At 50.1% G+C, this 26,839-nt stretch overlaps 1 protein-coding gene across 1 annotated transcript in view; it reads left to right on the top strand.

Annotated features, from left to right (window-relative positions):
• Window positions 1-26,839, top strand: part of ITGA11 (integrin subunit alpha 11) — a 115,606-nt gene that overhangs the window by 48,925 nt on the left and 39,842 nt on the right. Inside the window, exons 3-10 of the mRNA XM_003784461.2 lie at window positions 6,876-6,976; window positions 11,269-11,360; window positions 13,635-13,749; window positions 16,380-16,507; window positions 17,661-17,809; window positions 19,701-19,845; window positions 20,340-20,505; window positions 22,069-22,139. Coding sequence (XP_003784509.1) covers window positions 6,876-6,976; window positions 11,269-11,360; window positions 13,635-13,749; window positions 16,380-16,507; window positions 17,661-17,809; window positions 19,701-19,845; window positions 20,340-20,505; window positions 22,069-22,139 — 967 coding nt within the window. The remainder of the gene's footprint in view (window positions 1-6,875; window positions 6,977-11,268; window positions 11,361-13,634; window positions 13,750-16,379; window positions 16,508-17,660; window positions 17,810-19,700; window positions 19,846-20,339; window positions 20,506-22,068; window positions 22,140-26,839) is intronic.

The raw sequence follows: 26,839 nt of genomic DNA, 5'->3' as shown, positions 1-26,839 counted from the left end.
TTAGAACATTATAAGCACTATGTATATGTATTAATCAGGGCCATCCAGATAAACAGGACCAACAGGATGCTGAATGCTGTCCAAAAAATATCCCACCATATATGTCTCTATTTTTCGTATTACATGGTTGGATAGCCATATTACTATCCAGATAGCCCTCGTATATATAGAAAGATTTATTATGACGAATTGGTTCATGCCATCATGAAGACTGGAAGTCCCAAGTTCTGCAGGGTGAGTCTGTAAGCTGGAGGCTGAGGAGAGCCGATGGGGTAGCTCCATTCTAAAGACTGGCAGGCTCAAGGTCCAGAAAGAGCTGTTTCAGTTCAAGTCCAAAAGTGGAAAAAAAGCTGATGCCTTAGTTTAAAGGCAGTCAGGCAGGAAGAATTCTTTCTTACTCAGGGGAGGTCAACCTTTTTGTTCTATTCAGGCCTTCAACTGATTGGATGTGGCCCACCCATGTATGGGCGGTCCACCTGTTTTACACAGACTATAGATTTAAATGTTAATCTCAGCCAAAAGCAAATTCACAGAAACACACAAACATTTGACCAAATATCTGGTCACCCTGTGACTCAGTTGACACATATAATTAATCATCACATATAGACACCTGTGTTTAAAACCGACACACAGGTTTCCCATCTTGGATGAGGGTTTTAGGGAGGCAGGGAGAGTAAGGGATGCATTTCCAGGAGTCTAGGCTTTGCCAGGTGTGTGGGCCCAAGTGAACCACAAGCTCCTGCAGCCACCCCCAGGAAGACCTGCAGATGCCAGCTGGTCCCTGGGCAGGCTCTGTCAACACACCCAGCCTCAACCAGTGAAGCCCCAGGGCTCCCACCCAGCAGGCACTGGGCTCACTATGCTTGGTGCTTCCCCAGCCCTGTCTTAAACCCATTAGCCTCCATGCTCCCGCCGGCTGGAGGAGATCACATTTTCCATGGAGAGAGAGAAAAGGCCTTACGAAAGGAAAAATCTGTCCTTTGTTCTGTTGGGTTTGCAGCTTCTCAAGTGAACTCCCTCCCTGATATCCCTGAATTCAGAAAAGGAAATTGAAGCCAGGAGAGAATAGCAACAAAGGGACCAGCGTGGCCTTAAGGTAGAGGGAGGATGGCGGCGCTGAGGGGGAGAAACAGGTGAGGAAGGGAATGGGTTGAGAGAGAAGAGGGGCAAGAGGCCCTGTGGGGACAGGCCTCACTGGTTCTGGAGAGGGCAGGCCTCTCCCCACTCTGGGTGCTGAGCTCTCTAGTTATTCACAATGGTGAGAAGAGCGCTGAACTTGGAGTCCCAGATCTGCAACTGACAGGTGTCTCTCTGCAGGCTTACCACACCCATGTTCTGAGCCTCAGATACAAAATCAGGTACAGTTAAATTGCATTGAAAGTGAGTCATTAAAATGAAAAGGATAATTCATAATAACCAGATTTGCTGGGATGTGAGGTCCAGGCGTTGTAGAGAGAGAACATGAGGCTGGCCAGGGAAAGGATTGAACCTACATCTTGCCCTTCCTAGGAATTCCATGCTAGCTTCTGGGCTCAGGAACCCCTCCACAGTCAGGCCCATTAGTTGGAGGTTCCCTTCTTCCCTCCCAAGCATCTAAAGGTCTTGATGTGCCCATGGCCTCAGGCTCACCACATCTGCAGGGGAGCTGAGCTTCTCCCACCTGCCTCATCAGACGGAAAGGCTGACCTGGGTCTAGAGCCCTAGCCCCTGCCTCCAGGCTTTCTGCTCTCAGTAGCTTGGGGGAAGCACTGCCTGGGAGTCAGGACACCCAGGGCCAGCTCTGCCAAGGCCTACTCTGAGATGCAGCACTGCCCTGTTGTGAAGCTTGGATGCCTTGCCTGAGGCTGGTCCAAGGAACTTCCACATTTCCTCCCAGATCTGATGGTCTCAAGGTCAGTTAGCAGGTAACCAGAAACATCTGGAGTGCTGGGTTCCCTCACTGAGCAACTGTTTTAAGTGGGATGTGCATAGAACAAGAGGGTTTCTGTTCCCACAAGTCTGGGCCGGGGGACGATTTTGTGCATTCAGTTAAACAAGAGAGAAATAATATACGTGGTGCTGGAAATTCCAGCCACCACTCACACAGTAAGTATAGGCCCCGATGGAGCATAAGCTGGAGGATGTGAATCTGTTCTTCCCTCACTGGTCTTGGTTGCAGTGTTTCTCTTCTGGCATGGTAATACTATAGGATTTTTAAGGGTGAGGGTGATTTTAACTATGTGCTTTTTTTGGCTTTATAGACTCTAAAAATTAGAATGTTTTCAGTTATAAAACCCTAAAAAGTCAGACTAATATAACAAAAGGTACTTATTGTTCACATACTGGAAAGGTCCAGTGGCAGGACAGTCTTCAGGTATAGTTTGATCCAGGTGTCCACAATAGCATCAGGACTTCAGCCCCTTCTCTTGATGCTTCTCTTATCCTTCCCCCTCTCAATGCATCAATTCAAACCCTTATCATCACAAGACACCTGCCAGGAGTTTTAAGTGTCAATTAATGCAATTGCCTTGCATTCACACACTGTGGCATCCAGAGAAAAGAGACCACTATGGTCCCTACCTACCTAGCAGAAGTCCTAAGATTCACTCTGATTGGAGTGATTTAAGTCATTTGCCTACCCTCACTCAATCACTACAGCTACAGGATCAAACTGGCCTAAACTGAGCTCTGTGGTCTATCCTTAGAACTGGGAATTGAGCTAGATTCCCTGGATTTTCAAACAGAAATGAAAACTGTCAGGAAGGGGAAAGTGGAAATCCGGGAAGCCATCATACTGACTTTGGAATGGAAGCAGGGTCTCTGCATGGAACCTCTGTGCATAGAAAATGCTTGATTTCTCAGCAATCCCTTTTACAGGTATTGAATTCAGGGATTTATCTTAGGCCAGAGGCAAAAGCTCCCAAAGTCACTGCTGCCCTAGACTGTCATACAGAAGGTTAGCTCAGTCAGTGGGCACCTCTTTACCAAATGCCTTTAAGACCACCCTTTGCTGCTGCAGCAGGGCAGATCAGAACATCCCAGACCTCAAGAAATCGTGACACTACAACATTGGCCACACCAGGCAGCAGGATTACATGCTGATTTGTTTACTCAGTGTGGGCTTCCCGCAGCAGACGGGAATGTGTGCAGGATCTTAAAGGGACATTCTCCAGTACAGGATGGGCATACCATGGGGGCAGGGGGGTAGGCTGGGTGTTACAGAAAAAAAAATGATTCGTGTCCTATTAGGCTTATATTTTATCTGAAAAAACAGGAGCACTTATGTTTAATATACGAATTGGTTTACGCTGGTGTCATTTACATATAAATTTACACAATACACATCATTTCTCTCTGATAGATCACAATTTTAAAAGTTTGGAGACCAAAACTGCCTGAAAGGATGGCACTAAGGATAAACAGAATTCAGGACGAGTTCCCATAGGTCCTTGTTGGAGAGGGTGCAAAGTAGGGGATCAGGTAGGAGATCCCAAGACCCAGGGGCCACTTCTCTTAGCCTATGTCCTTCCCAGAGCTGAAGAGCCCAGCACCCTTCCTCAGGTGGCCATCTCCTCAGGGAGCGTCCTCCCTCGGCAAGGCCCTTCTTAGAGGGTAGTCACCAGAGCAGGAGTCCTCCGGGGCTATGGCTGGAACATCTGCTACCGATTGTCCCATCGGCCGAAGCCCTGCTCCCCGCGCCTGCAGGGGAAGAATGCCGGGAGCCCGCAGCCAGTGACTCACTGCATGCAGCCCGTGGAAACAGCCCGATGCTCACCACGACCTTTGGGTTTGCCCTGCCACTGGGTGCCCATGCCAGAAGGTATAGAGTATCCAGCCCCCGAGAGCCACAACAGGCCCCTAGGCTGCAGACAGCTATAGAAGGCTGAGGCCGCAAGGGGTGGCAGGGGTGCCAGACCCCAGGAACAATTTGGCTGGTCTCGGTGGTGACGTGAACATTTTCCCTGCACTTCGGCAGTTATCCCCTCAAACTGAGACTGAATCATATCCTCAAAACCTCAAGCCCGACAGGCGCACGTAATGCCCAGACTCGAAAGTGGAGAGAAGGGCTGACCCAGGCCCTCCCTTCATATTAAAGAAACATTTCGGGCAACACAGGGGAAGCTGTCTCAGGAGAATGCTGGGGTCAGCTGCCCTCTTGGGTCCTCATCTGCAGCTGGGAACAGTAAGCCCTCAGCACTTACCTCATGAGGTGGTGAGCACCCCCAGAGAAACCGCGTCTGAGAGAATGGAGATGAGATGTAGGGAGTGGCCCTTGTTCTTTGAACAGGACAAAGCCCAGTCTTGTCGCAAATTTGGGGTCACTGCAACCTGGTAAATTTACTGCCAGATTGCCCATCTTGGTCACTGTTGGGAACACATAACTTCTAGGAAGCCATCACTCTTTGTGCATAACTTCCCTAGACACAGCCCCTTCTATTTCTCCATGCCCTTTAACTCCTGTCACTTCCCACAGTGACCCTGGGAGCTAGGCACTGCAGGAAACTTTAGCCCCATTTCAAAGCAAAAAAAAACAAGGTCTGGAAAGTTAAATGACTTCTCAAGGCCACACAGGAAGCTGATAGCAGAACCAGCATGAGGACCTAGCCCCTCCAAGTAGGGTGATGGGACCTCATAAGTCCACTCTATAGAATAGGAAGAGTTGTGAGGAGTTGCTCTTGTGGGGCTGATGGGTGTTTTCTGGAAGACACATGGCACTAGCTGTTCCAGAAAATGGCCATGGTTTTTCAGATCTAGAATGTGTTGTGCCTGACTCCTTCCAGAGACACCCTGTGAGGTGCCCCTTGAAAGTACCCTTCCCAGAAAGCACCCACCATCTAGCAGTGGTGCCCAGGAGAGAACACAGCCCTTTGGAAGGTTTGGTCACACATCAGGTTGACCTTGAAAACCGGAGCAGCTGGAAAAGCAAGCTCAGAGCCTAAGCTTCCCTTACTGACCTTTCTCTCTCCCTCTCCCTCTCTCTTTCTCTGTTAGAAAGAATGGAGTGACCTTGACCACACCATCACTTTTAGAGTTAAGAAGCCAAAAATCACCTTGTCTAGACAAACAGATTTTATAGATCCAATTAATTCCTGCCAGTCAAAATTAGGCATGCTTAATAAGGGAATATATTTAGAATCTGTCATTATCTGGCTCCCCAGGGGAGAAACCTCAGCTCTTATTTCACAGACACTTAATTTCAAACAGAGGTCTGTTTGCTCCCACTTCAGACCTGGCTTTCCTTCCTGACAGCACTGAGGTGGGCAGGGGCCAGGGTAGGGGAGCGTTTGACCACAAGAAGCCACTTAAGTCCCACGTAGCCTGAACCTCGCAGCCATCTTAAGTCAGAACACGAGCGGCAGCTTCTCCTTTGTGCTATGTGGCCAGGCAGGGGGAAGCTGCTGGAAGAGGAGGGTGTGAAGGGCTCCAGAAAGTCTCACTGCCCCTGTGCCCTGTGGAATAGATTCCACCATCATCTATTTTCAATTCCTTGGGAATCTGGAGGCTTCTGGGGCTGTGGTGGGCTGGGGTGCCCCTCCCATCACAGTACCACTCTTCCCAGGAAGGAACCGTTCTTGAGCCACACTAGTAGCTTATAGCCTGAGCAGAGAGCTGAGCTGGTTCTGACGGGCCAAGAGGGCCCCAGAAGTGACAGAGCATTCTGCGTAGACCCAGCGGGCAGGTGGGCTCTGAAGGGCCTCACTCTGGACAGCATCCCGGGCCCCTCTGGGTCAGAGAAGAAGAGGGGCCCGTGGGAACCCTAAGGAGAGCACCTGGGCCTCCAGTCTGAGGCAGGATTCTCCCTGGCCTCAAGGGTCACAGGCTTTCCTCCAGGGCACTGCCACCATGGTTGGCAGTCCAGGAATAAGTGGCTCCTCATGTGCCCCTGAAATATGTATGTGCGTCACCAAGGTGTGTGAGTGCCCTGGGGCTGCTATCATGAACTATCACCAACTGGATGGCTTAAAGTAACAGAAATGTACATGTATTCTCTCTCAGCTCTAGAGGACAGAAGTCCCAAATCAAAATGGCAGCAGGTCTGCACCCTGAAGGCCCTAGGGGAGAACCTTCCTTGATTCTCCCAGGTGCAGGTGGCTCCAGGTGTCCTATTGCTTGTGGCGGCATCACTCACTCCTCTCCCTTTGCCTTCACATGGCCTTCTCTTTCCCTGTCTCCCCTCTGTGTGTCACTCATACAGACACTTGCTATTGGACTTAGGCCCTGCCCAGATAACCCAGGATGTTCTCAACTGGAGATCCTTAACTTAATGACATCTGCAAAGACTCTTTTTCCAAATTAGGTCACAAAGGCACAAGCTTAAGGCAGGAGCCCCAGCTGTGTGGCTGCCCTGTCACTCTTCAGCCCACCTACTACCCTGTCCACCCTGAGCAAAGACTTAGTAGCCCACCTGGGTCACCAGCTGAAAAGCTCCCTTCCATATAAGATGAGGAAAGAGAACCCTGCAGAAAATGACAGATGCCCAACACTCTGTGGCTCTAAAAACATCATTCTCGGCCAGAATGACTTCCATTGACCCTGTCCCACCGTTTGCCAAAGTCACATTCATTTGTTAAGACCCAGCTCAAGCATCACTTCCTCCTCTGCCTCCATCCCAATTGCTGCAGATCCATGTGATCATCATCTCTGTTTCTCCAGATCCTGGCAAGGGCTTGGAATGGGCCACAGTGACTTCCTGCTAAAAGCACAGCATCCCTCCCGCAGGGGGACAGAGGTCCAAACCCAAGGGTCAGCATGCAGCTGCTCCTCCACGACTTCCTCTGGGGCTCCCTCCCGCCCTGCCCACGCTCTTCCCCTCAACACTGCCCCCAGGTTCCACCCTCTGTCAGCAAGGAGCACCTCCCCCAGCGTCTTTGCTTGTCTTCTCTTCCTTCCAGGCTGGTCGTGGGTGCCCCGCTGGAAACCAATGGCCACCAGAAGACGGGAGACGTGTACAAGTGTCCGGTGATGGATGGAAACTGCACCAAACTCAACCTGGGTAACGTGGGCTGCTGGTTCAGAACAAGGCAGGCCCTCATGCACATCTGTGTCCACAGGCACACTGGCTCTCCCAGCCGCCCCATGGTGAGGTGACCCGACTGATATCGCTCCCATGCTTTATAGATGAGGAGCTGAGGCCAGAGGCAGGAAGCAACTTTCTAGTAGTCACACAGCTTGTTGGGGCCTCCAGCATTTAAACCTAGCCCTCCAATACCTCAGTCATCCATACCCTTCAACTCAGGGTTTTCACTCCCGCAGGAGAGAAGTATGTCCTGTCTTCTTTCTGATTTTGAAATAGTAAAAGCTAACATTCACGTATCACAGGTAATGTTCACTGTGTGCCCGGAATGCTTCCACTCTTTAATCCCTGCAGTACCCATATGAGATTTAACCATCAAACACATGGGAAATGACAGCACATGGAGGTGAGGGGACCTGTGCAGAGTCACCAGCTTACAAGGAGTAGAGCCAAGATTCCAAACCAGGCAGCCTGCGGCTCCCTTTAACCAGAGCACAGCACGGCCCTCTGAAATGAAGTTTGCTCCTCACTGCACAGTTTCCAGGCGTGTTCTGGAGCAGAAGCAGGAGAGACAGCATGAGCAGCACCCAGCCTCCATGCCCTTGCAAAATTTCCTAGTGTCTATGTGTGCACACGTGTGTCTGAGTGGGTGGGTGTGCGTGCGCACCAGTCCTCTAAAGCACTTCCCCTGTCCTAAAGGTCAGAAGGCTGCTGGGCCATTGCTCTGCTCTTCATTTGTGCTGAAAAGCTTCCATTTCAGGCCTTCCCCAGGGCCAGGACCCTGGGCCTCCTCTCTCCCAGGAAAGAGCAGGGGCAGGACTCCCTGGGAAGATGGGGGATGGGCAGGGCAGTGGGAGCCTGCTGAGGAGAGATGGCAGAAGTTTAGGAGACAAGCCAGGGATGAAAGGCTGGGATTCAGGAGAAAGCCCCAAAACTCTGATCCCCAGGACCACCAGGACAGCCAGCTCTCTGTCACATGTGGAGGCTCCTGCTGTCCACATCTGCATCAACGCCAGGGCTGGGGAGTTCAAACCCAGCACAGCTGGGTCCCAGACTTCGGTGAGGAAACAGTCCGAGGGAAGCGGGAGCCTGGTGGGTGGCTTATGGCTCCCTATCATCACCCCCTGAGAGCACAGGCTTCCAGGACAGGCCCAGCTGCGACTCCCCTCCAGCTGCAGCGTTTCTTTGCTGTGTGTCCACAGGGAGCCCACACCCTCTCTCTGAGCCTCAGTTTGCTCATGTGTAAAGCAGAGGGGACAGGCTCAACAACCCTAGAATCAATTTCCAGTCTGATTTGTCCCCCAAGCACTATACCAGTTATTGGGGGATACAGTAAGAAACAAAGGGTCCAGGGGCCCAGCCAAGAGAGGACAATAGTCAAGTAGACAAATTAGGAAGCAGATCATCCCAGGTAGGAATAAACGCTGTGCAATGCACCGGGGCACTGTGATAAGAGGCCGGGGTGGCTGGGGGCGGGGGTCTATGTTAGCAAGGTGGTCAGGGAAGGCTTCTCTGAGCAAGTGACATTTGAGTAAACGCCTGATAGTAAGAAGGAGTAAGGTGGGGGCAGAACATGCCAGACAGAGGAAAAGCATGTGCAAAGGCCCTGAGGTAGAAATGGAGTTTGCTCTGCTGGCAAATATAAGAAAGGCCATGTGGCTGGGCAGAGGGAGCCAGGGGCAGGGAGAGAGGTGGGCACTGTGCTCAGGCCCAGGCTATTGAGAAAAGCTCATGGTCCAGGTAGGGACGTGGACACATGAGCCAGATTCAGTTTTCCCTGTTGCTCTGGCTTCCTAATGGACCCCATTTCCTTCTAGAGGGAGGAGGAGACATAAAGCCTTCAGAGCCTGGCAAACACTTCCAAGCTGGGGCATGAGCCCAGGAGGCAGTGGGTAGCGAAGGGAGTTGGGACAGAGGAAAATTACCCTCCATTTGAGGGGTGGTGCTCTCCCTCCCACTAAGAAAACACATGGCAGAAAGAACATCTGTCAGTTCATCCCCACAGTGGAAAACACAAGGCTGGGAAACCTGAGTCCTGGGTTTTCCTATAGCCTTTCCAGGCGCTGAGCCGCACAGTGCCAGGAACGCTCGCTCCTCCCTCTCCAGGGCAGCGGAGGGGGTGTCTATCATCTACACCTCACTGGGAAAGAGGCTACCCGGGTCTGTGCTCCTTACACTGGGATGGAGTCCGGGTTTTAACTGAGGGGCTGAGGCTAGGGGAGGTGATGTGGTTCTGGAAGCCAGGCCCTGTGTGGGGGCTGAGAACCGCTGAGACGGCATCAGTGTCTCCAGTTCTTGGAGGGACAGGGCAAAGCGGGACGTGAGCCTGAGTCCATCCGACTCCAGTGCAGGGGTCTTTTCTACCAGGCCCCTCTGCCTCTAGCCAGGACTTCAGTCTCAGGAGAGAGGTAGGAAGGAGAAGGGAAAATAGAAGGCAGGATTCTCCTGACTGGCAAGAGGCAGAGATTGCCCAGTCGAGCTCAGAGCTTCCCCTGGTTCCCACTGGCCCATGATGCCATCAGACAGAGAAAAACATAGAACTCAGAACAAAACGTCAGATAGTCTGATTAAAGTCCCAGATCTTTTATTTATCAGCAATTGACTTTGTGAAAGCCACTAACCCTTTCTACGTTTCTATTCGCTCAGTTATAAATGGCAACAGTGTCACCAGGGCCTGCCAGGACCATGAGGGGCCTGAGAGGGCAGGTGCACACAGCACTCTGCAGGTGATAAGTCACCTTAGAAACCCCAGAGCTTCTGTTACTTTCTCTCCGGCATGTTCAGGTGGACGAAACAGAAAACAGTCACTTAGCACAGCCAAGAGGGATAGATTTCCAAAGGAGCCTTCCTGAAAACTAAGGAGGACAAACAGGAAAAGACAAAAACCACATCTGCCCTCATCCGCCAGCCCACAGAATAGTCGCCTGTCCAACAAGCTGGGCTCTGATGGACACCCAGCCCTTAGTGCCCTGCCCCGCCAGCAGGCCTTGTAGAGCTGGGCCCAGAGGCCGGGCAGAGCCTCACACTTCTAGGCACCTAGAAAGAAGAATGCAAGCCCCTCTTGGTCAGGCCTCCCAACCCTCTTACAAATTGCTCCTCCTGGTAAGCGTGGTCCTCACAGCAGGCTGCGGCTGACACTCTCCATCTTTTTTTTTTAAAGACAGAGTCTCACTCTGCTGCCCTCAATAGAATGCAGTAGCGTCACAGCTCACAGCAACCTCTTGGGCTTAGGCGATTCTCCTGCCTCAGTCTCCCGAGGAGCTGGGATCACAGGCGCCTGCCATAATACCTGGCTGTTGTTGTTGTTGTTGTTGTTGTTGTTGTTGTTGTTGCAGTTTGGCCAGGGCCAGGTTTGAACCCGCCACCCTCCGTATATGTGGCTGGCACCCTACTCACTGAACCACAGGCCCCACCCCGACACACTCTATATCTTAATGAGAAGCCAACCCTCTTCCCCCAGCATCCCCACCACCCCTCCCATATGCGTCCCAGCACACTTCCGGGGACTTTGAGCTCATTTCCTTTCCTTCAGAGGCTTATGGAATAATCTAGTAAAACCTAACCTGGTGTAGATTTTTATCAGAGCCAGCCTTCTGCTGACACAGCTGATAACCCTGTCCAGGACACCTCTCTTGGCAGCCAACTACAGTGCGAGGTTCCCAGGCAAGGCTGTGCACCTCTAGAAGGCTCTTGTGAAGTTGGCTATGGCTGCCTGTGAGAGAAAGTCTTCTCAGTTGTCACATGGCAGTTGTCGGACAAGCAGAGAAGTGGGCACTGCAAGAGTAGGACCTGGGACTGGTCAGTTTTGATGGGCATCGGCTTGGAGGGGAGTGCAGAGGGGACACTGCACAGAGGGAGCCAGCCTGGGCGGGGCACCACGGCATGTTTAGGGACAGGGTGCGGGCACAGGAGGATGTCGGGACCCAGTCAGATGGCTGGAGGAAAACACTGGACCAGAAGATGGAAAGCTCTGCTGTGTGCTTACTGTGTGACCTCGGACAGCTTGCTTGGCCTCTCTGAGACTGAGTTTCCTCTTCTCACAGGGAGTTGTGAGGAAGTAATGAGCCAGGTCTGGGGAAGGCCTTAGTAAACCCTGATGGGCTATCCCAAAGTGCAGGAGAGCCAGGGGCCCTGGGGTCGGGGCAAATTGGGGCAGACTCTGCCTGGCACTGACCCTGCCCACAGGTACCTCGGCTGACCAGTGACAGCAGCAGGCTATGGGCACAGGGTGGGCAGGATGTGGTTGCAGACTGAGCTTCTCCCTCACCTAGGAAGGGTCACCCTGTCCAATGTGTCAGAGCGGAAGGACAACATGCGTCTTGGGCTGAGCCTCGCCACCAACCCCAAGGACAGCAGCTTCTTGGTAAGCACCACCAGCTGCTGCCTGAGCTCAGGAGGAGTGGGGGGCAAGGCAGCTGTCCCGTGGCACATGCTCCTGTGCACCCCACACCCGTTTGTCCCCACTCCACCAACCTGGCAGCAGAACCCCGTCCTCCTCCAGCTCCTCCTTACACCATGCTGGGCAGCTGGGCCTGGAGTGTGTTGCAGGAGACTGTCCAGGCAGGAAAAAGGATTGAGTGGATACCCTGGGGGAGGGGAGAACAGGGAAAGGAATAGGAATAAACAAAGACAGCCTTACAGGGGACCCGTCTCTTCCCTTGGGAAGCTAGTTTCCTGGGGCAGAGACTGAGTCTCTGCTCCAGGTCAAAACAGGCTGCACCTCACACCCTAAGAACACTTGGAAGGGAAGTCATAGATACGAAAACATAAATGAGCAAATTGCTGCGACTGAGGGAAGGGATATAGAGCCACAGGCCATCCGGGCTATCCAGGACAAGATGAAGAGAGCTGGGAGGGAGTTTCTGTTTTGTTTTTCAAAAAGAGGCAGGTCTTAGCAAGAAAGAAAGAGAAAAGAGGGGCAGCGCCTGTGGCTCAAAGGAGTAGGGCACCGGCCCCATAAGCCGGAAGTGGTGAGTTCAAACCCAGCCCTGGCCAAAAACTGCAAAGAAAAAAGAAAGAGAGTATATGAGCTGAAGTGGTAGAAAGTTTCATTTATTTAAACAACACTTTCTGAGCACCTAGAATGTACTAAGCCAATGCCGGGCATGGGGATTCCATAGTAAACAGAGACCCTGCCCCACAGGGCCCCCGGCCCCATCCACACATATGGCCATTGGGGGCTTTGTCTCTATTCCCCTTTCCTTCTCAGGCAACTTGTTACATTCCTACTAACTTGATTTCACCTACTTGGCAAGGTGATATGAAGGCCTGAGAGAATAGTGGGATACAATCACTGGGGCCCTCGGTGGGTAGGTTAAGTCCCTGATTTAGTATTCATCACCTATTCATAGATTCACTCATCGGTCTATATTCATACCAATGATCCATCTCTCCATTCTTCTATCCATCCATTCATTCATCTACCCATCCATCTATATATCAATCCACTCACTTATCATCCCTCCTCCCATACATCTCTTCTTGCATCTATCCATCATCCTTCCATCTATCATTCCTCCATCATCATCCATCCATCATCCTTCCATCTATCATCCAGCCATCATCATCCATCCATCATCCTTCCATCTGTCATTCATCCATCATCATCCATCCATCATCCTTCCATCTATCATTCATCCATCATCCATCTATCATTTGTCCAACTATCTATCCATCATCCTTCCATCTATCCATCATCTCTCTACCCACCCATCATCTATCCATCTATCAGTCACCCATCCATCATCCATCTATCATCCTTCCATCTATCATTCATCCACCTTCCATCCATCATCCATTCATCTATCCATGAATCCATCATCTCTTTATTTAACCATCCACCCATTTATTCTTTATCTTCCCCCTAATTCCAAAAATAATTTATAACAGCTTCAACAAATGACATGGATAAAACATAGCCTTTAAGATCTGGGTAAAAAAATAATAATAAAGCTAATTAAAGAAAGGGATTTCAAATAGAAGAATCACTCCCCTAAACCAAAATAAATTATAGCATGGAATTTAGCCCTGGGTTTCCTGACAGCAGGGCAATACCGGAGACCTGGAGCTGGGTTTTCATTTTTAGTGATCCTGGCTGAGAGGAGCTCATCACTTAGTCCTCCAAAGAGGCTGATGTCAGTGTTTGGGGTAGCAATTTTCACAGAAAGAACAGAGACACTTTTTCCCTCTAAGAGCCACAGCATGTTATTGAGACCCAGTCCTGGAAATTTGCCCATAAAGACCTTCAGGTGACCAGTTTAAAAGGAGGAATTATTCTAGTGACCCTTAAAGGGTGCACTCTCATGAGTGAAAAGGCTTCTCCAGATCCTGTGTGGTGAGTGGGGTGGGCAGGGAGGGTGACGCACCCTAAATGATGGGATGGATAATGGGGCCTTGAATAAACAATAAGAGAGAACTCCAAGACTGGTTTTGCTCCATCACATCTGAAACAAAGGGAACTATTACATATTGCAGCAAGAGAGAGTTCAGGTAGACTCAGAGAACATCCTCGACCCCTGGGGATATCAGATAGGACATCTGCCTTGGGTCATGGAGGTTGGAGCTGGGGTTCAGGCCATGGGACCGGGCCCCTCTTGGAGGCCCCCTCACTGACCGGGGTCTGCACTGTGCTTCATAGGCCTGCAGCCCCCTCTGGTCGCACGAGTGTGGGAGCTCCTACTACACCACAGGGATGTGCTCCAGAGTCAACTCCAACTTCAGGTTCTCTAAGACTGTGGCCCCAGCTCTGCAAAGTAAGTGGCTTCCAATCTGCATCCTTGGGCTGAGCAGTGAACAGTCCAGAGAAGCTCGGGGCTATGACCTTGGCTTTCCTGGGACTAGGAAGTAGCCCTACCCTGTCCCAGCTATCTGCGCAACCAGAGAGGAATCATCTCGTCTCTGTGGGCCTCTGTGGGCCTCTGTGGGCCTCTGTGGGAGTCATCCTGGCCTGCCAGAGTTATGGCAGGGAGCAAATGAGCTAACGTGGTGGGGCCAATCACTGAAAAACCCTGAGTATGGAAGGGGTTGCCAGGCTGGTCACCACGTGCGACAAGCAAGTCTTGCGCTGCACAGCTGTGGGAACATTGTTCCCCTAGACAACAACGGGATGACAGCCCTGATGTTGCAGTAGCTCTGAAGGTGGAGGGCTGAGGACAGCAGAGACTCACTTGGTGATAGCCAGCACTCCTGGGTGCCAGCGAGCTCTGTCCAGCTTGCCAGAGCCTCGTGGAGCACAAAACCTCCCACTCACGCCCCCACTGCCAAGAAAGCTTGGGGAATAATGCTCAGACCATGCCTCCTGCAAGCCCAGACTTCTGGCTCTGAGCCTCATTGTTTCCTCTTTGCTAAATACCATCACCCAAGCAGCTGCTGCCTGTTTTATGGAGGGCGAGGGGATTAGCACCTCTGGCTCGCCTCCCTCCAAACAGACAGCCTCTCTCTCTCCAAACAATCAGGCCCCATCAGAGGAAGGAAGATGGCACTGGGCAGGAGCGTCTGTCCAGCAGGGGCAGGAGAGACGTCCTTTTAGGGACAGGGAGGTATGGATTCCATTCATGCAAAATGGCAGCAGGAAAGTCAGTGCTGGGGCAGAGGAGGAGGCTGGGGTCAGGGCACGTAAGGGGTCCACTAGCGGCTGCCACCACTCCTAGATAGAGCTGCTACTCTTTCCAGGCCAAGATGTGACCATCCTGGTATCCCTAAATCTGTTGTGCAGGCCTCCCCACCTGGCTGGCGGCAGCATTGCCCTGCAGCTTATCAAACACAGATTTCAGGGCACCCCCGTGTGGGTCCTAATTCATGTGTGTGCGTGCACCGTGTGTGTGTGTGTGTGTGTGTGTGTGTGTGTCAGCTCCCCAAGGGGTTGGGGTGTCTGGCCATGTTTAACAACCACAGACCTAAAGCCAGTTTCTTTTCAATGTCTTAAAAGGAAAAAATTGAAATTATGAGAAAGAAATCACCAATAATAGATGCATTCTAGTAGTATAACTGGCTTATAATAAAAGAAACCTTGTCCCTATGCTGGGTCATAAATTCCTCCAAATCAAGAAGTTTCTGTCTCAGTCACCCCTGCAGCCACCTCCACCATGCAGAGCTGCAGCCCATAGCCAGTCCTCAGGCCACATGTGTTGAGCTCAACCCAACTGGAAAAGGACAAATCTATCAGGCCCCGTCACACCAGAAGTGTCAGGTCATCATCACATGCTAGACACAGCATACAAGTGGGACACAGAGTGTCTGAATGGCTAAGTCACCCATGCATTCTAAAATGCTCTATTAAACACAAGACCCGCAGCAGACACCTGGGTCAAAGCCATCTGGCCTTTCTCTGTCTGGTGAGCCCTAGCTTCAATATACCACCCCTTCGAGATTCAAGAATTACTGGAATGGCTAACACACAAAAGGCTCCTGCAGCATTGTTGTAAAGTAGATTTTATAACAGTATGAAAATTCTCAAGTAAAAAGAAGCAAATGCCCAGACGTACAGTTGTATGCAATAGTTCAAGATAACTTGAACCACTGGCAAACAGAAACAAATTACTTAGATTTTAAAACAGGTGGGGTTTTTAAAATTTTTTTATGGCACCAATGCTTTATGACTACTTTGTTGATTTTTAGCATTCCTTTTAATTGGGAATACATATTACAGAATATAAAAATCTTTCTGTTCAGAGGCAGAGATAAAGGCATGAGAGCGCAACCTGACGATGTCATTGCCTCATTAACTTGGCGGTTTGCATAATAAAAGTGGAGAATAGGATCCGCTCAGGTTTATTGAGCACTTACTTTGTGCTCATCCCTCTAAAGCATCTTCTCCCTCATTCTTCCTGGCAACTGTCAACTATCACTGTACCTAGTAGAGAAAACGAAAGCTGAGAGGTTCTAAGAGTGGCCCCGGGCCACACGACTAGCAAGTGGCAAAGCCAGGGGCCAGTCCAGATTCTACATTCCTAGCCATGACATTATATCTGCCTCCTAAAAAGGGGATTCCATTAATTCAGGTTGAAAGGGGTAAAGGCCAGCCTCCCCATTGCAGTAAAGCAAATGATCAGCACACACTGATTTGGACAGTGCTGGCTGCCTCAGGAGCACTGACCAATCAGCAGCAGTCGGGTCAGTCCCTGCTTAGAACCAGAGGGGCTCAGGCTTACTTGAAGGTTTGCTTAACCAGCCAGCAGAAGGGTGGAACAGAGCCAGGAACTCCAGGACTTCTCATTCTTGTTGCCCAAATGAATGTCCAGCCCAGGCACAGCTCCCCAGCCCAGGGAATGACCCACATGTAGCAAAGTCATTCTTCTGTCATCCTTTGGACAACTGTTTGGAGAATCAGAGACTGGCAGACACTGGCTCATTGGGTAGCTATGACCATGACCCCACTTCCCAGGGTGTCAAACCTACATGGACATCATCATCGTCCTGGATGGCTCCAACAGCATCTACCCATGGGTGGAAGTTCAGCACTTCCTCATCAACATCCTGAAGAAGTTTTACATCGGCCCAGGCCAGATCCAGGTGAGTGTCTTTGGGGCTCTTTCCTCCTGTGAATTGGGCACCCAAACTTATGCCAGATGCTGCCTTGGGGTGTGAGGGACCATGTTTGCACACACTAAGGAGGTGTAGGAGGGCAGCTAGCATCAGGGTCTGCAGCCCAGGACACTCACCTCTGGTGAGCACATCAAAAGACAGTTTAGGGGAGGCCCGTTTCATGGGTCAAACTCTGTCTTCTGGAGGAGACACCACCTATGAAGACTATAACCAGCCGGGAGAGAGAAGAAAGGTTTGGGTGAAAACTTGAGCCCTGTTGGCAAGACATAGAGAGAATCAGGAGAGAAGACAGTGGGGGAGGAGGTGAGAGCTGCCAGCTCCTGTTTGAAATGCTGCCTGGATAAAGTGTGGAGTAGACTTATTCCCTGTTATTTTGGCTAAAGAAGGACCAATGAATAGAAGTTACAAGGTGGCAGATTTCCAATGAATCTAGGAAGTGATTTATAACAATTAGAGCAGTTAAACAAGGAGTGAACATTCTGAAGGAACAAGTTCCCCACCAGGAGAAGACCATCCTCTAGGGCAGAGGTTCTCAACCTGTGGGTCACGACCCCTTTGTAACAGTGAAAATACATCGTGGCATTAGGAAGGTTGAGAACCACTGCCAGGTGAGAGTCCAGCATTAGAAGGGCATTCGCACTTAACAAACCCTGTGGGCCCATCCTACAGTGATGTTTCATTGTTCTCTTCTTACTATAGGTCTTCAATAAGGCCAACATTTTATCAATCTCGGCTATAAAAGAGCCTCTTTTCTCCAAATCTTAAGGAACCTCAGATTCATGGTCTTCCACCTACACTGGTCCTAATATCTTAGATTTGATTCTATGCTCAACTTTTGTCTTTCTGAGAAAGAAATGTAAATTGTTGGGCTTCTCTTCAAATCACAAAGTCTCCTTTCTCCGTGTGCACCCCAATTTGTCCCACCAAGCCTTCCATTCATTCCTGGAACTTTGTGTGCCCCCTTCCCTTCAGCTGCAGCCACTGCCTTGGGAAGGTCCTCAGCCCTCCTCACTCCCAAATCATCACAGGTAGACAGACAGTTCCCGGAGGTCTTTACCACCAAAGATCTAAGCTTCAGGGAGTCACGATGTTCTGCTGCCCTCTCCTCTCTGTCCCACAGGTTGGAGTCGTTCAGTACGGAGAAGATGTGGTGCATGAGTTTCACCTCAATGACTACAGGTCTGTAAAAGATGTGGTGGAAGCCGCCAGCCACATTGAGCAGAGAGGAGGCACAGAGACCCGGACAGCATTTGGCATCGAATTTGCTCGGTAATGAAAAGAAAAACACAGATACTGTTCTAGTTATCTATTGCTGTGTTACAAATTACACAGCATTTGGTACCTTGAAAAAGTAATGTCTTAATTCTTCAAAGTTCTGGGGGTTGGCTGGGCTCAGCTCCTTGGTTCTCTCTTGAGTTCTCTCATGGGGTTGCAGTCTGGAGTCAGATGGGGCTGCTACCATCAGAAGGTTCCATTGGGCTGACATGGCTCACATGCCTGGCAGTTGTTGCTGGCTATTGCCTGGGGGCTCAGCTGGGGCTGATAAGCTGAGCACCCACACATGGCCATGGGGCTTGGCTTCTTCACAGCATGGCAATGGGGTTATGAGAGGGAGCTTCCCAAAAGACCCAAGTAGGAACTGAGAGACCACCTATGACCTGGCTTTAAAGTCCCAGAATATGATTCCTGCCACATTCTATTGGTCGAGCAATTACTAAGGCCAGCCCAGGTGCGAGGAGAAGAGAAATCTAAGAGTAACATTTATTTTTAAATCTTTATGGGAAATTTCTACTCCCTGGGCCAGACTCTAGGGTGAGACCATGGCGCTGCTTCTCAGAACCTCATGTTCTAAAGGAGTTTTGGCCACAGAGGCAGCAAAAGCCAGTGCCTGCGGTGGTTTTTCACATTTTGCAGACCAGTGGCCAGCTGCAAGAGCCTCCCTGCCATGTCAAGGGCCAGGGCACCAACCCTGCTATCCCCTGTCTGGATTGCCCAACAGGTAGGCCAGGCTCATGCTTCAGACACTGAAAAACAAGATAAAAAGTGAGAGAGAGAATTTTAAATTTTTTTTGGCCAGGTCCAAGGGTTTGAATCCACCACCTCCGATATATGGGGCCGGCGCCCTACTCACTCAGCCACAGGTGCCACCCAAGAGAAATATTTTTAATGGAATATGATATTTAATGTTTCCCAAAATACAATCAAAGTCGCCTTCGTGGGAAAAGTCTGAATGTCTGAATTCTGTCAGGTTCTGTCGCATGTATTTTGTGAGTTAGTTTGGATGTTAGTCACCCTGGCACATCACCTTTTTAGTGATTCTCGGGAAAGTGGTTTTCAACTCTGAATGCTCGCTAGAACTTCTGAAAAATTCTGACACCTAGGCCATTCTCCTCATTCCTCCCCAGAGGGATTTGATTCTGATTTCATAGGTCAAGGTGGGGCCTAGGCATCAATTTTTTTTTCTTTTTTTGGAGATAGGGTCTTGCTCTGTTGCCCAAGCTAGAGTGCAGTGTAACCTCAAATTCCTGGGCTCAAGCAATCTCCTGCCTCTACCTCCTGACTAGCTGGGACTGCAGGCATGTACCACCACAACCAGCGAATTTTTAAATTTTTGGTAGGGATGGAGTCTCGCTATGTTTCCTAGCTGGTCTTCAACTCCTGGCCTCAGGTGATCCTCCTGCCTCAGCCCTGCAGAGTGCTGGGACTATAGGCACGAGCCATGGTGCCTGGCCAATATTTGCTGAAAACTCCCCGCAAGAGTTCTAATGTGCATCTGGGTTTTGAACCAGTGGCTTAGCTTCTGGTCACCGTCTGCCCCTGAACTTCTCTCCCAGGTCCACATCCTCCCTTTGGTCTGCCAGAACAAGATCAGGACTCCAAAGGGACTTTTTAAAGTCACTTTTTAAAGAAAACAGATCCAAGACCCATCTGGGCAGCTGGAGAAAGAGTAGCTGGGTCATCTCAATCCAGTAACTTCTTTGGTAGAAGGTCCTAACACCTGTTGGGTGGCCCAAGGAGAACTCAACCCTAGTGTCTGCGGCTGACCCTCTGGAGGAGTGGTAGGGTTGCCCCTAATGCTCCTTATGGAGTGTTAACACTCCTTCTCTGGAGCGTCTGTCCACTTCCTTCTTATGACCCTGCCCCTATGTTTGGGTTCCAGATCAGAAGCTTTCCAGAAGGGTGGAAGGAAAGGAGCCAAGAAGGTGATGATCGTCATCACAGATGGGGAGTCCCATGACAGCCCCGACCTGGAGAAGGTGATCCAGCAGAGCGAGCGGGACAATGTGACCAGATATGCCGTGGCTGTAAGTCCCGCCCCCGCCCCAGGGCTGTGGGCTGCCCCTTAGAGACTGCGCCATCAGACCCCTGGGGGCTCCAAGAGGGTGTTTTCCAGCCAACATAACAGGTGTACTGGCCTACAAATAGACCCCTCATTTCATTCTCTTCTAAAGAACCAGTTGAGAATATTCTTTCGGCAGTGCTCAAGACTAACCACATGAGTTGTGGGGTTTGGGGGTATGTGTTCCCCTCCACAGCCTAGAAGGTTCTGTAACCTCAGAAAACTAAAAACACCCCCAAATTTCCCCACCACCCCCCCAACCTTAGCTTGGCATGGGGGCCTTGTCTTGCCTCTAAAAGAGTCTGTTTGAAAATGCAGTAATACCTCAAGGAACATGAGGTACCAAAAACAGTCCTGGCTCCAGCTCCCCGGGAACCCCTGGGGTCAGGGACTGTGTAGGTGTGTGCAGACGTCTCTGCCATGGTCTGGTTTGTTGTTCCTGCCCCTGTTCCCTGGCAGGTCCTGGGCTACTATAACCGCAGGGGGATCAATCCAGAAACGTTTCTAAATGAAATCAAATACATCGCCAGCGACCCCGATGACAAGCACTTCTTCAATGTCACTGATGAGGCGGCCCTGAAGGACATTGTCGATGCCCTGGGGGACAGGATCTTCAGCCTGGAAGGTGAGTAATACATGCTGAGAGGGGGTCCGCTCTCTGCTCTCTTGAGCTTGCCTCAGGTAAACGTCATAGATTAAAATCTAATCCCACAGATTGGAATGGTTTAGCATGAGTCTTCTGTTAATAATAAATGCCAACGATTGGGTGTTACTCCCCTTGGGTGTGGGTCTGTGTGCTTTATGCATAACTCCCCGAAAGATCATTTTGCTGATATTCTTATGCTACCACTGAGGAAACTGAAACTCCAAGGAGTGACCTGACAAAGCTTTCACAGCTTAGGAAGGTGGTAAGCTTTGAACTAGGGTTGCCAGATTTAGCAAACATAAAATACAATATATGTGGCAGACTTCCACTGAAAAATTATTCATGGTCTGAAATTCAAATTTGATTATATTTTGTCTGGCAACCCTTGTTGGAACCCAGCTGGGCCTGACTCCATAGTCTGAAACCTTCGACTCCCACTCCACCGAAAGCATTTCTTTTTTTGCAGGTTTCCTTCAGAGGGCATCTCTGCTTATGATGTAAACTCCATTTTTATTTGCATAGATTGTGTCCACACTATATATTATTATAGAGGGCCTTTCCAATATCAGGCTTTCTGTACATGGGAGGATTATGAAAAAAAAAAAAAAAACAGAAGCAGCATCTCAGAGCCTGAGGAGTCTGCAGTGCATTGGAAAGAGACAAAAACACCAGCCACATACACCGGAGCTGGCAGGTTCGAATCCAGCCCAGGCCTGCCAAACAATAGTGACAACTACAACCAAAAAATAGCTGGGCATTGGCTGTAGTCCCAGCTAGAGGGGAGGCTGAGGCAAGAGAATTACTTGAGCCCAAGAGTTTGAGGTTGCTGTGAGCTGTAACACCATGGCACTCTACCCAGGGCGACATAGTAAAACTCTGTCTCAAAAAAATTTAAAAAAGACAAAAGAGTTTCTTGTAAGCAAGGGGAGATAAACACAAAATATGAACACGAGCTCTGACACCCACAGCAGAGCCTAAACACCCCAATCAGTGTATTTCTCCTTAAAACAGTCACCTTGGGTGCTGAGAGCATCCATTCCAAGGATGCGTTCAGGGAACCTCTCTGTGGGAAGAGGCTTTCAGCGCACATGGGATTTCTTATGCAAATCTGGGGGGGGTGACAAGTCTCCCTGTGAGGGTTGACTTGATGTCTGGGAGCCATCCAGAGGCATCTGGAGCCAAATCTGGAGAATAAAAGGAATGAACAAAGAGGGAAGTCCTATTTCCTGCCCAAAATGTATACTATTTATTTCCACGCACTTTTTCTTATAGTATATATGCATTATATCAGAAGTGAGTTGGCTGCTAGTAATGATCCTGCGTGAGCACCTGGAAGGCACTTTGCACCCCTAACTGCACGGGGTGCTGAGGTCAGACGAGGCTAATGCGCCACTGGCCTCAGCCTCAGCACCCCCTCAACAGTGAGCCCTCCACCTTCTGTTGATGCCCTGGGAAACAGGAGCCATGGGTCAAGCTGCAGGTCTGTCTGGCATCCAGAAACCAGGCACGAAGTAACATCATTTTTCTGTCCCTCTGCTGTAGGCACCAACAAGAACGAAACCTCCTTTGGACTGGAGATGTCACAGACAGGCTTCTCCTCGCACGTGGTAGAGGTACGAGTTTGAAGGCAGCTCCCTCTGTGTCCTGTGTGTACTCTTACCCTGCCTAGCTCTCCAGGTCTGCCACACCACCTCTCACAGAGGCTAGGTCTTAGCCCTGCTTTCTCTCTTTCTTGGGATCTCTCTGCCTCCTTTGTTCAAGGGTTTCCATTTATTTATACTGTCTTTATAAGCCCTCTTCGGGTGAACTACAATAGCAAACCCACATTCGTACCTGGAAGGTGCTTGGTGAATCCCACTGTATGGGGTGCTGATGGGGCATCTCCCCTGTAGGACCAAGGGCCCCATTTAGTCTACAGAGCCCTGTGCAAAAACTAGTTAGGGTGGAAAAACCAAGGGCACGTGCCCCTGATAGCACCACAGCCCTGGGCACAACACAGCAGGGGGCACATCCCTGTACCAATGTTGGGAGAGTGTCCAGATGTCCCAGCTATGCTCTGGCAAGTGGCCCCCATGGTCCCCTTCCCTTTGCAGACTCTGTGTCAGATAGCACAGGTCCAGAGGGGCCTGGCTTGCCCAGTGAAGGGTGTGTCATGTCACAACTGTACATGGTATCTGGGGTTCCATGTCCCTAACCTTCCGTGTGCTTCACCTGGTGCTGACTCATAGAATCAGGCTGAAACCTCATAGTCTTGCCAGAGGGACAGAGAACTGATGCCTGTGAAAATACTTTATAAACTGTAAAATCCTTCCTTGTTTATAAAACTGTAAAGTTCCACGCAGGGAAACATACTAACTGTATGTGTCAGTATTAGCAGGTGCTCCTATGGGTGTGCTTCAGGGATGTGGGTGTCCCAGGAGTGTGGGTGTGTGCTCTGCCTGGCCTGGTACCTCGGCATGTACTTATGCGTCCTAATCTGCCAGGCAAGGCCTCTGAGTCCATCCTAGTTCTACATCCCTTCCACCATCCCACTGGATCCTCCTATCTCTCTGTGAGGTGGGTAGGGCAGGATTCCTTGTTCCCCATTTACAGATAAGGAAATTGAATCGTGAAAGGGTTAGATCTGCTGAAGTGAAACCTCCTTTGTGAGAGAGCAAGAGCAGGCATCCCAGTGGGTCTGAGTTAGAAACCCCAAACTTGGGAGTTCAGAGGGGCACATAACCTACCACACATGCAGGCAGATGGACAGAAACCCCACTCACGCTCAGAGCTTTCTGAGCAGCATCTGGACAGCTCTTAAATACAGCAAGATGATGGAACTGCCCTATCATGATGATAGCTTCATTTTTTTGTTTTTTGTTTTTTGAGGTTTTGTTGTTGTTTTGAGACAGTCTCACTCTGTCACCCTGGGGTAGAGTGCTGTGGCATCATAGCTCACAGCAACCTCAAACTCTTGGGCTCCGAGATCCTCTTGCCTCAGCCTCCGAGTAACTGAGACTATAGGCACCCGCCACCACCCCTGGCTAGTTTTCCTATTTTTAGTTGAGACAGGGTCTTGCTGTTGCTCAGACTGGTCTGGGCCTCCTAAGCTCAGGCAATCCTTGGCATCCCAGAGTGCTAGGATTACAGGAATAATTTATAAACTGCTACCATGCCTGGCTAACAGCCCTATTACATATGCACAGCAGTTTAAACTTTTCCAGGAGATTCCTGCACCTCATTTCACTCTCAGAACAGCCCTGCAAGGTCAGCGGGTGGTGATGGTAACCCTGCTTTCAGCACTTGGATCTGCTGTCTTTTCAGTGCCCTCCCTGTGCTGGGTCCTGAAAGAATCAGAGGTGGGAGCCCTGCCCGTAAGGAGCTCACAGTCTTAGGGTAAAGAGCCTGGGCGCAGAGAGGCGATAGCATCCATTCGCATGAGGGCAGGCAGCAAGTCATGTGCTCTGGCAGGATCAGCCCAGGTCTCTAGACTCTGTGATCAGAGTTGAATAGAAAACACAACTAGGAAATGCAATACAATTAAATCCAACAAGCATTTGTCAAATGCAACTGTAGTTCCAAAAAGACCTGGAAACAATTCTTGCCACCAGGAGTCAACCTGCAATCTCAAGAGCAGTGCTTAGCTTTGCGAGGAGGATGAAGGAAGCTGTATATGCCTCCTGGGTAAAAATGTGCAGCTTCTGGAGGCCCCCCCAGCTGTAGAGCCTCTGTGAAGGCCCCTGCTTGATGTGAGTGGAGCATACAGGTCCACACGTAATACTAACCAAGACTGCATGTGACCAGAGTGTCACAGAAGGAAAGCCTTGGCTGGGGAGGGGGTGATTGGGAAGAATCTGGGAAGAGGGTGGCTCTGAGGTGGGACCCTGGAAAACAGAGGCTCGACAGCCATGGGCAACGGTGAGCAGGACAGCAGGGATGCACAGTCTGGGAGAAATCTAGGCACAGACCACAGGCCAGCCCTGATGTCGGGACAGTAAGAAAAACTGAATGTCCCAGTATTTCCTTTGTCTGTTCTATAACCATTTTTTTGAGCATCTTCCCATGTGTCAGGCTCTGTACCTGTGGATAGACACTAAGGTAACATTTGTGCTGACAGCAGTTCACAGCCTAGTTGGGGGAAAAAGACTCCTCAATAATCAGTTTACTCTCCTACTTCTAAAACTACAATCTGTGTATGTCCGGGGAGGAACCTGCAGAGAAGGGGACAGTCAGATGGGCTTCAGGGATCAGCAAAGCTTGAGTTGAGCTTTGAAAATGGTCTAAGCAGCTCATTGTGTCGACCAAGGCCCTTGAGGGACCACTGGCGTCCCCAGTTTCCAGAGTGGGGAGCCCAGAGCCCCATCTAGCCCCATCCAACGTGCGTTTGACAGTTTCTTTGCTCCCCTAGTCAAGAACCAGGTTGCCGCTTCCCACACACACTGGTTTTTCTATCACCCCTCACATGTTCATCGGATAGGACTTTGAGACAGTGATGACATTTGAATCTGAGATGCTTTAATATTAAAAACAAACAAAACTTTCCAAATCCAAAGAAATGATGCGGTGACGGAGGGCTGTTTTGTTCTGTAACCGGCCATTGGGTGGCTATTTGAGAGCACACAGGTCTGTCAGTGCCAGACCACTGATGCTATCATGATTGGCCACAGCGATCCTGTCCCCCGGGGTCCAGCTCCTCGGCTCTCAAGGTCAGTCAGACTTCTTTGGGGGTTGGGGACAGCAGGTCCAGACCTTCAGCTTTTCCCTGAGTGGGTCCCAGACGAGCCCACGGGAGTACTCTCTAACAGAAGCGTGCCACTAATGGCCCCACACAGCTGCTGCTGGACACGTGCTGAGGAGCTAAAGTGTCCCTGGGCCAGTTCAGTTATGGGAGAAGAAATAAGTCTCTAGCCCCAGGGAGGGGCCTAGTAGAATGTTCTCCAACAGCAGAAGAAAGGCCTCCTCATATCCTGGTTTGCTGCCAGCTTATCTAGTGAGGAAACCAGTCTTTGAATTAGCAAGAGTAAAACTGACAAGAGAAAGGAGGGACCAGAGCCCAGGGTAGAGAGGAGACCCTGAGACATGACATGCACAGAGTCCAAGGCCCAGGCCACAAGGCTGGGAGCAGAAGGTCAGAGCCACTGGGAAAACCCAGGGAGCTGGAAACTAGTCTTGACTCAGATAATAGGAAGGAGAAAGAGAATACTCCAAAAATTACTATCAGGAAAGCTGGATATAGATCTCTGGTCAAACTTTAGAATGGATTTTTAAGCCAATAGTTCCATTAGCATTTGGAAATAAATGCAAAGAAAGCTGGAGTGGCTCTCGTAATGCAGGCTGCCTGCTGAAGTGGTGAACTCCCTGCCAAGCCGGGTGATCAAGCAGGAGCTACATGATCCTACCAGAAAACTTATAGAAAGGATCCTTACCTCCAAGGGGGAATAGACGCTAAGAGTCTGTGATTCCCATGGGCCCTGAGGAGCAGCTGGTGGAAGCCTAGGAAGCCTGTGAATGACGAATGAATGCCCTGGGTGACAAGCTGCTGAGAAGCTCCTCCCACACGTCTGGAGTTCATATATCTGCTCCAACTCCAAAGGTTTACAGAAGGAAGCAGCTTTATTAGGGTAGGTCTTGTTTACACAAAAACCTTGGTGACTCACGCAAGATGGGAAGAGATCACTTCTTTCTTTCATCTAAGAATGTGAGGTCTGTTTTTACCCTGCACCTGGTGATCCTACAGGACATGTGCCCAGTTCAGTTTTACAGCAGACCAAGGTCAGGGAGCCTCTTAGATTCCAAATGAGCTGCTCCATCTACCCTCCTGCCTCATCAGCCACCACCCTTCCCGGGCCCTTCTGAGAAGTAAAGGGAAAGCCCTCACTATTATCTAAGGTTCTTAGCCTTTAAAGATGTAATCTTCCCGAAGAGTTTTGCATTTGAACTAGTTTTATATATCTGATTTAATCAAAAATGCAGGCTTGGTATGGTGGGTTATGATTGTAATCCTAGCACTCTGGGAGGCTGAGGTGGGTGGATTGCTTGAGGTTAGGCATTCAAGGCCAGCCTGAGCAAGAATGAGACCCTGTTTCTACAAAAAAAATAGAAAAATTAGCTGGGTGTGGTGGTGGACACCTTTAATCCCAACTCATCAGGAGACTGAAGCAAGAAGATTGCTTGAGTCTGAGAGTTTGAGGTTGCAGTGAGCTGTGATGACACCCTGGCACTCTAGCCAGGGCAACAGAGCAAGCTGAGAAAGGAGGGAAGGAAAGAAAGAAAAGAAAGAAAGGAAAGAGGGAAGGAAAGAAAGAAAGGAAGAAAGGGAGGAAGGAAGGAAGGA

This window comes from Otolemur garnettii, unplaced genomic scaffold (assembly GCF_000181295.1).
Source record: "Otolemur garnettii isolate 467f Iridium unplaced genomic scaffold, OtoGar3 scaffold00011, whole genome shotgun sequence".
Taxonomy (NCBI): domain Eukaryota; kingdom Metazoa; phylum Chordata; class Mammalia; order Primates; family Galagidae; genus Otolemur; species Otolemur garnettii.
The sequence above is the reverse complement of the archived record's forward strand: the minus strand, read 5'-3'. Positions and strand labels throughout refer to the sequence as shown.